This window comes from Onychostruthus taczanowskii, unplaced genomic scaffold (assembly GCF_017590055.1).
Source record: "Onychostruthus taczanowskii isolate IOZ18803 unplaced genomic scaffold, ASM1759005v1 scaffold178, whole genome shotgun sequence".
In the NCBI taxonomy this organism is placed as follows: Eukaryota; Metazoa; Chordata; class Aves; order Passeriformes; family Passeridae; genus Onychostruthus; species Onychostruthus taczanowskii.
The window spans coordinates 445,139-458,699 of record NW_024498995.1 but is presented as its reverse complement, the minus strand read 5'-3'; the positions used below and the strand labels follow the sequence as shown (position 1 = coordinate 458,699).

The window sequence follows — 13,561 nt, the reverse complement described above, 5'->3', positions numbered from 1 at the left end:
CTGCCCCTGTCACCCCAGGATAGGGACGGGGACAGGGACGGGACCGAGGGGGTTTGGGCATCCCTGGGGGTCCCCAGAGGGAATTGGGGAGCATCAGCTGGGGAGGGGCTCAGGGGTTGGACCCACACCCAGCCAGGGTCTCGGGGGGCTGGAAGGGCTCGAGGCACCTCGGCAGGAGGGGAAGGTTCCCAAAATTCCACCCGGGAAGAGGAGTCGGGGTCACAGCAGGGCTGGCAGGGTCCTTAGTGCAAACGGGGCAGCGAGGGCAGAGGGACCCCCGGGCACTGCCCACGCTCCAGCCTCGCTGGCAGTGCCCCAAACCTTCCTCGGGGGGCTCCAAACCTTCCTGGGAGTGCCCCAGACCTTCCTGGGGGGGCTCCAAACCTTCCTTGGGGAGCTCCAAATCTTCCTTGGGGGGCTCCAAACCTTCCTTGGGAGGCTCCAAACCTTCCTTGGAGTGCCCCAAACCTTCCTTGGGGGGCTCCGAATCTTCCTGGGGGGGCTCCAAACCTTCCTTGGGAGGGGCTCCGAATCTTCCTTGGGGGGCTCCAAACCTTCCTTGGGAGGCTCCAAACCTTCCTTGGGAGGCTCCAAACCTTCCTTGGAGTGCCCCAAACCTTCCTTGGGAGGCTCCGAATCTTCCTTGGGGGGCTCCAAACCTTCCTTGGGGGGCTGCAAATCTTCCTTGGAGTGCCCCAAACCTTCCTTGGGGGGGGGCTCCAAATCTTCCTTGGGGGGCTCCAAGCTGTCCTTGGGAGGCTTCAAATATTCCTTGGGATGCCCCAAACCCCAGGAGGCTCCAAACTTTCCTTGGGGAGCTCCAAATCTTCTTTGGGATGCCCCAAACCTTCCTGGGGACGCTCCCGAGCTCCCGTCCCCGTCCCTGCCGCTCCATCCCCGTGGCCCAGCAGGGCGAGGGGAGCCAGGGAACCTCTGGAGAAGGTGCAGAGATCCCATCCCAGCCAGCAAACCCTGGGATGCTCCTCCCAGGCTCTGGGAGCCGTCCCCAGGGTGGTCCCAACGTCCATCCCTGCCCGGTGAGGAGGTCCCGGGATCGGGGGGTCAGTGCCGCAGGGCTGGGGGGTTTCACCCCCCTCGAGGGGTCCCAAAATTGGAGGGGGGCTGTGGGCACAGTCTGGGCTCGGGGCTCTCCGTGGTCCCGTCCCGTTGGATTCGGGAATGTCCCTTCCAGGAGTCCAGGCCCGCCCAGGGCCTCGGGAGCGAGGGGGACAAACGGGATCGGGGTCTTCGGGGGCTCCGGCCACGCCGGGGACCGTCCCCAAGTGTCACTGGTTCATGGGCTCCTCCTGCTCCATGGGCTCCTCCTGTGCCCTGCGAGGGAACCCGACACGTGAGAGGCCACATCCCGCTCCTGCGGGGACACGGGGACACAGGGACACAAGGGAGGGACAGGAGGGGACCCTGCTGGCAGAGCTGACAACCCCACCCCCAGGCACGAGGGTTTGGTTGGGTTTCCATTCAGAAGAGCCCAGCTCAGGGTGCCCAACAGGGTTTGGTTGGGTTTTCCCTTGAGAAGAGCTCAGCTCGGGGTTCCCAGCCGGGTTTGGTTGGGTTTTCCCTTGAGAAGAGCTCAGCTCGGGGTTCCCAGCCGGGTTTGGTTGGGTTTTCCCTTGAGAAGAGCTCAGCTCGGGGTTCCCAGCCGGGTTTGGTTGGGTTTTCCCTTGAGAAGAGCTCAGCTCGGGGTTCCCAGCCGGGTTTGGTTGGGTTTTCCCTTGAGAAGAGCTCAGCTCGGGGTTCCCAGCCGGGTTTGGTTGGGTTTTCCCTTGAGAAGAGCTCAGCTCGGGGTTCCCAGCCGGGTTTGGTTGGGTTTTCCCTTGAGAAGAGCTCAGCTCGGGGTTCCCAGCCGGGTTTGGTTGGGTTTTCCCTTGAGAAGAGCTCAGCTCGGGGTTCCCAGCCGGGTTTGGTTGGGTTTTCCCTTGAGAAGAGCTCAGCTCGGGGTTCCCAGCCGGGTTTGGTTGGGTTTTCCCTTGAGAAGAGCTCAGCTCGGGGTTCCCAGCCGGGTTTGGTTGGGTTTTCCCTTGAGAAGAGCTCAGCTCGGGGTTCCCAGCCGGGTTTGGTTGGGTTTTCCCTTGAGAAGAGCTCAGCTCGGGGTTCCCAGCCGGGTTTGGTTGGGTTTTCCCTTGAGAAGAGCTCAGCTCGGGGTTCCCAGCCGGGTTTGGTTGGGTTTTCCCTTGAGAAGAGCTCAGCTCGGGGTTCCCAGCCGGGTTTGGTTGGGTTTTCCCTTGAGAAGAGCTCAGCTCGGGGTTCCCAGCCGGGTTTGGTTGGGTTTTCCCTTGAGAAGAGCTCAGCTCGGGGTTCCCAGCCGGGTTTGGTTGGGTTTTCCTTTGGGAGGAAGTTTTCCTCAGGGTTCCCAGCAGGGTTTGGTCTGGTTTTCCTTTGGTTTGGGGTTCCCAGGAGCCCAGAGCCTCATCCAGGGTGGGGACACAGCCCTGCCCTGCTGCCACCCCCCCGGCACAGGGCGATCCCGGCAATGTCACCTCTTCTCCACCATCACGGCCACCGAGAGGGACGCCAGGGCCGTCACCGTCTCCACCTCGTCGGCCTCGTGGTGCTGAGCCTCGAGGAAGGAGCAGCCCAGCTTGGAGGCGAAGCGCTGCACGGCCACCCAGTATCTGCCTGTGGGAGGGGACAACGGGGCTGGGGACACCAGGACAGGGGCTGGCCCGGGACAGGGACAGCCTGGGACAGCCCAGGACAGGGATAGCCCAGGACAGGGATAGCCCAGCTCAGTGGTGTCCCAGGTTAGGGATGTCCCAGGTCAGGGGTGGCCCAGGTTAGGGGTGTCCCAGGACAGGGGTGGCCCAGATCAGGGATAGCCAAGGGCAGGGGTGGCCCAGGTCAGGGATAACCCAGGACAAGGATAGCCCAGGACAGGGGTGTCCCAGGTCAGGGATGTCCCAGGTCAGGGTGGCCCAGGTCAGGGTGGCCCAGGTCAGGGTGGCCCAGGTCAGGGTGGCCCAGGTCAGGGTGGCCCAGGTCAGGGTGGCCCAGGTCAGGGTGGCCCAGGTCAGGGTGGCCCAGGTCAGGGTGGCCCAGGTCAGGGTGGCCCAGGTCAGGGTGGCCCAGGTCAGGGTGGCCCAGGTCAGGGTGGCCCAGGTCAGGGTGGCCCAGGTCAGGGTGGCCCAGGTCAGGGTGGCCCAGGTCAGGGTGGCCCAGGTCAGGGTGGCCCAGGTCAGGGTGGCCCAGGTCAGGGTGGCCCAGGTCAGGGTGGCCCAGGTCAGGGTGGCCCAGGTCAGGGTGGCCCAGGTCAGGGTGGCCCAGGTCAGGGTGGCCCAGGTTTCCACTCACTCTGGACCTGGATCACGGCCTCCAGGGAGCGCACGGCGTTGGCGTTGGGCTTCTGCCTCAGGCTGTCCTCGGGGAGTGGCTCCGGCTGCGGGGACAGGAGGGGACACGGGGGGACACGGGGGGGAGTTCATGGTGGCGGTGGCACCGGGGGACATGGGGGGGTTCAGCCGTGCCAGGGCTGGGGTGGCACAGGGTCGGTGCCAGTCTCACCTCGTGGCCCAGCAGGGCGGACACGCAGGCCTCGGACGCGTCACAAATGGCCGTGAGGTCGTGTCCCCCCTCCAGTGCCAGCACCACGGCCCCCCCTGCCAGGCTCATCAGCTGCTTGGTCATGTAGCCAAAACCTGTGGGACCCCCAGCAATGTCACCTCCCCCTGCCCGAACCCTTGGGACACCCAGGAATGTCACCTCCTCCTGCCCAAACCTGTGGGACACCCAGCAATGTCACCTCCCCCTGCCCAAACCTGTGGGACACCCAGCAATGTCACCTCCCCCTGCCCAAACCTGTGGGACCCCCAGCAATGTCACCTCCCCCTGCCCAAACCTGTGGGACCCCCAGCAATGTCACCTCCCCCTGCCCAAACCCAACCCCAAAATCTCCTGTGGCTCCCCCAGGAGTGGCCGCCCCTTCCCGGGGGTTCCAGCCGGGGTGGGAGGGGGACACCCTGTCCCCAAGGGGGGACACTCCACCCCAAGGGGGACACCCCACCCCGAGCCACCTCCTTACACTTGGCAGAGACTTTGTAGCCCCCCAGGGGGGGCGGGTGGCCCTCGGCTGCGTCGAAGCCGGCCGACACCAGCACCACGTCGGGGCAGAACTCGTGGGCAATGGGCATCACCACGGTCCTGGGGAGAGGGGAGGGGGAGTGGGGTCAGTCCCACACAAGGGATGGGGAGTGGGGTCAGCCCCACAAAGGGAAAAAGGGGATGGGGAGTGGGGTCAGCCCCACAAAAGGAAAAAGGGGATGGGGAGTGGGGTCAGCCCGATAAAGGGGATGGGGAGTGGGGTCAGCCTCACAAAAGGAAAAAGGGGATGGGGAGTGGGGTCAGTCCCACACAAGGGATGGGGAGTGGGGTCAGCCCCACAAAGGGAAAAAGGGGATGGGGAGTGGGGTCAGCCCCACAAAAGGAAAAAGGGGATGGGGAGTGGGGTCAGCCCGATAAAGGGGATGGGGAGTGGGGTCAGCCCCACACAGGGGATGGGGAGTGGGGTCAGCCCCACACAGGGGATGAGGAACGGGGTCAGCCCCACCCAGAGCATGGCACAGGGGCATGGGGACAGTACCTGAAGGCAGCCAGGTACTCGGGGTCCCCCATGGGGGGGTCGAGCCCTCCAGCCCAGGCCACGTTGACGTTGAAGCCCTCGCCGGGGCCAGCGCCCACCTGTGAGGGAGCAAGGACAGGGTGAGGCTCGGGGGGAGCCAGGTGGGGGTCCCAGCCCCGTGTTCTGTGCCATGGGAAGCAGTTTGGGGGTCCCAGCCCCTGTTCGGTACCATGGGAGGATGTTTGGGGGTCCCAGTCCCCTGTTCTGTACCATGGGAAGCACTTTGGGGGTCCTGGTCCCCCTGCCTGGTGCCACAGGGGGGTCAGGACTTTCCATCCGTCTCCATCCCTGTGCTGGGTGGCCCAGGCAGGGTCAGGGCTGGGAAAGGAGCCCCCGGGGCGCTGTCCCTGCTCAGCCCCCGTGCCCTGCTGTGCCATCCTGTGTCCTGCTGTGCCCTGCTGTGCCATCCTGTGCCCTCCTGTGCCCTCCTGTGCCCCGCTGTGCCCTGCTGTGCCCTCCTGTGCCCCGCTGTGCCCTGCTGTCCCCTCGGTCCCCGGGGTCCCCTCCCACCTCGTCGGCGGCGCCGCTGCCCGGGAAGAAGTTGCCGTCGTCGTGGCGGTGCAGGGAGATGTAGAGAACCTCGGGGTCCCTGTAGAAAATCTGCTGGGTCCCGTTGCCGTGGTGAACGTCCTGCAGGGACATCCAGAGAGGATTTTGGCAGCTGCTGGGCGGCCCCAGAACCTCACGGAGCCCAAAGGTCCCCCAGCCCGGGATCTGCTCCTGCTCCCCAGTCCTGAGCACACTGCGGGGTTCCAACCATGTTCCCACAAGAGCTGGAGCAGGAACCGCCCCTGGGGACGTCCTGGGGACATCTTGGGGACATCCTGGGGACGGGGGGACTCACCCAGTCCACGATGAGGATCTTGCTGAGCTTCCCCTTCTGCTGCAGCTGCCTGGCAGCGATGGCCACCGAGTTAAAGAAGCAGAATCCCCTGGGAAGAGGGGTGGGAGTCACCTCCGGGCTCTTTTTTGGGGGTGGCTTTGAGCCCCGGAGCTGCTTTTGGGGCTCCCCAGGTGCCGGGGGGGGAGGGAGGGGCCTTACATGGCCGTGGAAGGATCCGCGTGATGTCCGGGCGGCCGCACCACGGCGAAGCCGTTCTGGGGACAGAGCAGAGGCCGGGGGTCAGAGCTGCCAGCCCAGGGTGGCAACACACACATACACACAGACACACACCCCGTGTGCCCAGTGCCACACAGCCCTGGGACCCCTGGGAATGGGGGACACAGCCATGGGACACCTGGGAATGGGGGGCACAGCCCTGGGACCCCTGGGAATGGGGGACACAGCCATGGGACACCTGGGAATGGGGGATACAGCCAGGGGACCCCTGGGAATGGGGGACACAGCCCTGGGACACCTGGGAATGGGGGGCACAGCCCTGGGACCCCTGGGAATGGGGGGCACGGCCCTGGGACACCTGGGAATGGGGGGCACAGCCCTGGGACCCCTGGGAATGGGGGACACAGCCATGGGACCACCAGGAATGGGGGATACAGCCAGGGGACCCCCAGGAATGGAGGACACAGCCATGGGACCGCCAGAAAATGGGGGGCACAGCCCTGGGACCCCTGGGAATGGGAGACACAGCCATGGGCCCCCCAGGAACAGGGGGCACAGCCCTGGGACCCCTGGGAATGGGGGACACAGCCCTGGGACACCAGGGAATGGGAGACACAGCCATGGGCCCCCCAGGAACAGGGGGCACAGCCCTGGGACCCCTGGGAATGGGGGACACAGCCCTGGGACACCAGGGAATGGGAGACACAGCCATGGGCCCCCCAGGAACAGGGGGCACAGCCCTGGGACCACCAGGAATGGAGAACATAGCCATGGGACCACCAGGAACGGGGGGCACAGCCCTGGGACCCCCTAGGCACAGCCATGGGACCCCCAGGAATGGGGGACACAGCCCTGGGACACCTGGGAATGGAGGACACAGCCATGGGACCCCCAGGAATGGGGGACACAGCCCTGGGACACCTGGGAATGGGAGACACAGCCATGGGACCCCCAGGAACAGGGGGCACAGCCCTGGGACCCCCCAGGCCAGCCCCTACCTTCAGCTCCCTGGTGGCCACCTTGAAGGCCAGCTCGGTGACGCTGCCCGCGGCCCAGCGCGCGGCGTTGGACGAGTGCAGCTCGTTCCAGATGGTGTCACTGTCCACCTGCAGGGGGGACAGCGGTCACGCGGGGACACAGCACCAGGGGACAGGAGCCACACCCTCACCCGGGTGTCCTGTGCCAGCCCAAGGTGACACCGGCCACCCCACACTGTCCCCCCCCAGCCCAGCCCCCTCCTTTACCTGATTTATCCCATTTTAGTGTTTAACCAAACACCTCGCTTTGATTTCAGCACCACCTCAGAGCCGGAAAAGTCAAAAAATCTCTTCTGCCGGGGGCCAGGTGTGAGCTCCCCGTGCCCCCCGGGGGGGAACTGAGCAGGGAAAGGAGGCAGAGCAGGGAAAGCAGAGCTGGTGCCCAGCACGGGGGGCAAGGAGAGGAGCAGAACCAGAAGAGGCAGCAGGAGGGCACCGAGGGAGCCCCTTCCTGAAAGAGAGAGAGAGACAGGACAGGGACAGGACAGGGACAGGGACAGGGACAGGGACAGGGACAGGGACAGGACAGGGACAGGGACAGGGACAGGACAGGACAGGGACAGGACAGGGACAGGAGGAGAGGAGAAAGCAGTGAATGCAGAGAAACCAGGAGGGAAAGCTGGGAATGGAGAGGCCTCGGAAGGGACGAGCTGCTGTCCCCGTGTCACTGCTGCCCTCCCTCAGTGGGGACCCCCTCCTGCCAGCCCCTTGGGGGGCTCTGGATCGAGGAGCCCCTTGCAGAGGGGGATGCTCAGACATCCCCAAGGAGCCCGAGCTGCTCTGGTCCAACATCTCCATCAAACATCCCCACCCAGGCAGCCCAGAGGCTTCGGGAGCTGCCCCGAGATCCTGAGGGGCCAAAATGGAACGGCCCTGGCCAAAGGGCAGAGCAGGGGTGGGGCAGTGACCCCAAAACCCAGAGCAGGGGTGGGGCAGTGACCCCAAAACCCGGAGCAGGGATGGGGCAGTGACCCCAAAACCCAGAGCAGGGGTGGGGCAGTGAGCCCAAAACCCAGAGCAGGGGTGGGGCAGTGACCCCAAAACCACGAGCAGGGATGGGGCAGTGACCCCAAAACCCAGAGCAGAGGTGGAACAGTGACCCCAAAACCCAGAGCAGGGGTGGGGCAGTGACCCCAAAACCCGGAGCAGGGATGGGGCAGTGACCCCAAAACCCAGAGCAGGGGTGGGGCAGTGAGCCCAAAACCCAGAGCAGGGGTGGGGCAGTGACCCCAAAACCACGAGCAGGGATGGGGCAGTGACCCCAAAACCCAGAGCAGAGGTGGAACAGTGACCCCAAAACCCAGAGCAGGGATGGGGCAGTGACCCCAAAACCTGGATCAGGGGTGGAACAGCGACCCCAAAACCCAGAGCAGGGGTGGAACAGTGACCCCAAAACCAAGAGCATGGATGGAGCAATGACCCCAGAACCAGGAGCAGGGATTCAGCAGTGACCCCAAAACCAGGAGCAGGGATTCAGCAGTGACCCCAAAACCCGGGTCAGGGGTGGAGCACTCACCCCCACCCCTCCGCAGGGCAGCATCACAAACGTCCTCTGGGACAGGATCCCTGTGGAGAGAGGGACCAGCGGGGACTCAGGGCTGGACAAGCAGCACCAGGCTGGGCCCAGCACCCCGGGGAGCTGCTGGGAGCCATCCCCAGCCCCAGGGGACAGGTGACAGGGTGGCAGGGGGGGTGGGGACCCACCTGCCAGCTTGCCGTTGTCCAGTTTGAGGCGGTTGAGGGGGTTGGTGCCGTAGAGCAGCACGTGGCGCTCGCTGTGCACGCACTGCAGCTCCTCCAGGGTGGCCTTGCGGCCCCGCAGGCACTGGGGGACACGGCTGTCACCGGGGGGGACACGCGGGGGATCCCCCCCACCCCGTCCTGCTGTCCAGGACCCCCGGGGATGGAACTTGAGCAGCCCCAAATTGCAGTCAGGGAGCCAGGGCCAGCCCTAGGCTGGGTTTTACTAAGCTGGGCCTGGTAAAACTCGCTGGTTTGGGGGGATCAGCCCCTGCCTGTGGCCAGCAGAGCCCAAATCCCAGGGGGAGATGGGGAGAGCAGGGGACTCAGCAAGGAAATGGGGACAAACGGGGGGAGGGGGGTGGAATGGAATGGGATCAGTGGGATCAGGAGGGGTGGGATGGGGTCGGGAGGGGTGGGATTGGTTCAGGAGGGGTGGAATGGGATCAGGAGGGATTGGGTGGGATCAGGAAGGATGGAATGGGATCGGGAAGGATGGAATGGGATCAGGAGGGATCAGGAAGGATGGGATCAGTGGGATCAGGAGGGATGGAATGGGGTCAGGAGGAATGGGATGGGATCGGGAGGGGTGGAATGGGATCAGAAGGGATAGAATGGGATCAAGAGGGATCAGGTGGGATCAGTGGGATCAGGAGGGGTGGGATGAGATCAGGAGGGATCGGGTGGGGTCAGGAGGTACAGGGTGGGATCGGAAGGAATGGGATGGGATCAGGAGGGATGGAACAGGATCAGGAGGGATCGGGTGGGATCAGGAAGGATGGAATGGGGTCAGGAGGTACGGGATGGGGTCAGGAGGGGTGGAATGTGATCGGGAGGGGTGGAATGGGATCGGGAAAGGTGGGATGGGATCGGGAGGAATGGGATGGGGCTGGCAGGGACGGAGGCGGGCCCGGCCCCTCCCAGCTCACCTCGCAGCGGCTGCGCAGGCCCCGCTCCTGCAGGCGGGACCAGATGCTCTGGATCCTGCCGGCGTGCTCGGGGTGGTTGCTGTTGTCCCCGCAGGAGCACTGGTGCTTCAGCATCACCGAGTCGTAAACCAGCCCTGCCAGGCAGCGCCAGAGCCGCACCCTCAGCTCCTCTGCAGGGCCTCCGAGAGCCCAGATATTGACCAAAATCCCCCCAAACCACGGGAGATTCTGTCGCAAACCACAGGAGATTCTGTCCCAAACCATGGGAGATTCTGCCCCAAACCACGGGAGATTCTGTCCCCAAACCACAGGAAATTCTGTCCCAAACCTGGGAGATTCTGTCCCCAAACCTGGGAGATTCTGCCCCAAAACACAGGAATGCAGCCAGGGGTCAGGTGGGCAAACCCTACCTAGAACAGGCCCCCCAGATAAGGAGAAGGAGCCCCCCAGCTCTCTCCTGGCGCTCCCAAGTCCAGGAATGACCCAGATCCATGTGGAGCCACCCCAGGACATCCGCAGGTCCCCTCCTGTCCCCGCCCAGCGGTGACAGCCCCGCAGGGTGACCGTACCTGTGGTGAAGTGTGGCTTGGGCGGCTGTTCCTGCACGGGCAGGGCCAGCGCCTTGGTGTCCTGGGCAGGGAGGGACACGGTGGCCGTGGCTGGGGACGACTGAGCCCTGGACAGCGGCCGGTGGCCGGGGGGGAGCACGGGGGGGTCGGCCAAGGGCTGGCGCTTGAGGAGCTGCTGCTGCACCCGCTGGAAGGAGTCCCACAGGAAGGCCTGGGGACACAGGACACCGTCAGGGGACAGGCCAGCCTCCCCAGCACGGGGGACAGGGGACAGAGCCCCGCGTGGTGTGTCCAGGGCCGCATCCAGCGGCTGCTCCGGCCTCGGAGTCGGGACAGGATGGGACAAGGCAGGACAGGGCAAAACAGGACAGGAGGGGACAGGACAAGGTAGGACAGGCAGGACAGGACAGGAGGGGACAGGACGAGCAGGACAGGATGGGACAGGATGGGACAAGGCAGGACAGGACAGGAGGGGACAGGACAAGCAGGACAGGGCAAAACAGGACAGGAGGGGACAGGACAAGGCAGAACAGGAGGGGACAGGACAAGCAGGACAGGATGGGACAGGACAGGAGGGGACAGGACAGGACAGGACAAGAAGGACAGGGCAAAACAGGACAGGAGGGGACAGGACAAGCAGGACAGGATGGGACAGGACAGGAGGGGACAGTACAGGACAAGCAGGACAGGCAGGACAGGACAGGAGGGGACAGGACAAGGCAGGACAAGCAGGACAGGATGGGAGAGGACAAGAAGGACAAGGCAGGACAAGACAGGATAGACAGGACAGGACAAGCAGGACAGGACAGGACAGGACAGGACTGTCCCAGCATCTGCTGCTCCCTGCCGGCTCAGCCCCGCAGTGACAACAGCGATGGGACAGAGCCGGCAATTCGGGAAAAACCCGACAATTCGGGAAAAACCCGACAATTTGGGGAAAAGCCGGAAAATTTGAGGACAAAGCCCGGCAATTCGGGGGCAAAGCCCGGCAATTCGGGGACAACACCCAGCTGTGTGACACCGGCGGTGGCCGCAGCTCTGCCCCCGTCCCTGCGAGCTGCACAGCCCGGTCCCTCCCGGTCCCTCCCGTACCTGCTGCAGGACCAGCTCCTCCGGGGGCTGCCCCATCTTCTGCGTCCTCTCGGGCTCCTTCCCGCTGCTGCCGGGCCGGGGGGGCTCCAGCCGCGCCCTGCTGGGGTCCCCCTCCGGCAGGGTCCCCTCCGGGAGGGTCCCCTCGGCCTCCATGTCCTCCGAGGACGGGATCTGCCGCAGCCGGGGCTTCTCGCTGGACTTGGCCATGCGCTGCAGCCGAGGGGACAGCGAGCAGCGGCGTGAAAAAGGCATTTCTAGAAAGTTCTTCACGTCTAACGAAATGCTTGCATGGTATATAATTGTATATAAACTTATATTTGTGTGTATATATATATATGTGTGTACGTAAATATATATGTGTGTATATATAAACATATTTTTTAATATATTTGTACGTAAGGAGATTAAAACTGCTGACTTAGAAATGTTGTAGAATAAGAAATACTGTCGAGAGAAAACTAAACTAAAAACAAGCTTTAAAAGATAGCTATATGATCTATTAATAATATATAAAAATTATATATGATGTGTAATATAGTCTATATTGTATGTAAGATGTAATAAATACTATATGCTATGTAATATATAATATATGATATACAATATCATATATAATATACCATATACCATATATATACAATATATAATATGTAATATACCACATGCCATATACCATATATATAATATATAATAGATCATATATCATATACCATATACCATATACCATATATATACAATATATAATATGTAATATACCACATGCCATATACCATATATATAATATATAATAGATCATATATCATATACCATATACCATATACCATATATATACAATATATAACCATATACCATATAGCATATATGTACAATATATCATATATCATATATCATATATGATATATCGTATTGTATATACTATATAATATATGAGAATAATGATAAATTGTCGAATTATATTATTAATATAAATGTTGCTACCATAATATAAAATGTAAAGATGTTAAATATCTTTTAAATTATATTTTTCAAGTAAAAAATTAAACATAGAAATAACAAATAATATAAATATTAATCATGATAATTTATCGGTTTATATTATTAATATAAATATTACTACCATAATATAAAATGTAAAGATGTCAAATATTTTTTTAATGTATTTTAAAAAATTAAAACTAAAAATAATAAAACCCCCATAAATAATACAAAGACTATAAATATCAGTAACAATACGTTATTTTATATTAATAATAAAAATATAAAATATTTCTTTATATTATATATACTGTCACTGCCACTGTCACTGTCACTCACTGTCACTGTCACTATCACTGCACTGTCACTGTCACTGTCACTGTCATTGTCACTGTCACTCACTGCCACTGTCACTGTCACTGTCACTGTCATTGTCACTGTCACTCACTGCCACTGTCACTGTCACTGTCACTGTCATTGTCACTGTCACTCACTGCCACTGTCACTGTCACTGTCACTGTCATTGTCACTGTCACTCACTGCCACTGTCACTGTCACTGTCACTGTCATTGTCACTGTCACTCACTGCCACTGTCACTGTCACTGTCACTGTCATTGTCACTGTCACTCACTGCCACTGTCACTGTCACTGTCACTGTCATTGTCACTGTCACTCACTGCCACTGTCACTGTCACTGTCACTGTCATTGTCACTGTCACTCACTGCCACTGTCACTGTCACTGTCACTGTCATTGTCACTGTCACTCACTGCCACTGTCACTGTCACTGTCACTGTCATTGTCACTGTCACTCACTGCCACTGTCACTGTCACTGTCACTGTCATTGTCACTGTCACTCACTGCCACTGTCACTGTCACTGTCACTGTCATTGTCTCTGCCTCTGTCACTGCACTGCCACTGCCACTGCCACTATCACTGTCACTGCACTGTCACTGTCATTGCACTGCCATTGTCACTGTCACTGCCATTGTCACTATCACTGCCACTGTCACTGCCACTGTCACTGTCACTGCACTGTCACTGTCATTGCACTGTCACTGCCACTGTCATTGTCACTATCACTGTCACTGCCACTGTCACTGCCACTGCTGCTGTCACTGCCGCTGTCACCGCACTGCCACTGCCACGGTCCCCATGTCCCCAGGCGGACACTCACCCGCCACCAGCGGCGCGTGGGTGACCGAGGGCTCGAGGATGATGACGGGCTGCAGGCGCGGGGACAGGGGGCTGCCGGGCTCGCGCTGCTCCAGGCCGGCCGGGATGAAGACGGGCGGGTGCGCGCCCGGCAGCACCGGCCCGTTGAGCACCGGCACCCGGTGAGCCAGGCCGGGCAGCGCCCGGCGCTCCGCATCGGCCTGCAGGGACAGGGACCGGTGGGATGGGACGGGACAGGGGTGGGACAGGGACGGGACAGGGGTGGGACAGGGACGGGACAGGGGTGGGACAGGGATGGGATGGGATGGGATGGGACAGGGATGGGGCAGGGATGGGCTTGGGGTGGGA

General features: G+C 60.9%; 1 protein-coding gene across 1 annotated transcript in view; it reads right to left on the bottom strand.

Annotated features, from left to right (window-relative positions):
* Nucleotides 1-554: 554 nt before the first annotated feature.
* The window catches only part of HDAC7 (histone deacetylase 7), a 40,213-nt gene continuing 27,206 nt past the window's right edge, over nt 555-13,561 (bottom strand). The window contains exons 10-25 of the mRNA XM_041400329.1: nt 13,215-13,413; nt 11,061-11,332; nt 9,969-10,179; nt 9,400-9,533; nt 8,435-8,555; nt 8,247-8,296; nt 6,692-6,799; nt 5,676-5,731; nt 5,478-5,565; nt 5,144-5,263; nt 4,595-4,692; nt 4,037-4,155; nt 3,520-3,653; nt 3,310-3,394; nt 2,499-2,637; nt 555-1,332 (exon numbers count right to left, since the gene is read on the bottom strand). Coding sequence (XP_041256263.1) covers nt 1,287-1,332; nt 2,499-2,637; nt 3,310-3,394; nt 3,520-3,653; nt 4,037-4,155; nt 4,595-4,692; nt 5,144-5,263; nt 5,478-5,565; nt 5,676-5,731; nt 6,692-6,799; nt 8,247-8,296; nt 8,435-8,555; nt 9,400-9,533; nt 9,969-10,179; nt 11,061-11,332; nt 13,215-13,413 — 1,980 coding nt within the window. The 3' untranslated portion in view covers nt 555-1,286. The remainder of the gene's footprint in view (nt 1,333-2,498; nt 2,638-3,309; nt 3,395-3,519; nt 3,654-4,036; nt 4,156-4,594; nt 4,693-5,143; nt 5,264-5,477; nt 5,566-5,675; nt 5,732-6,691; nt 6,800-8,246; nt 8,297-8,434; nt 8,556-9,399; nt 9,534-9,968; nt 10,180-11,060; nt 11,333-13,214; nt 13,414-13,561) is intronic.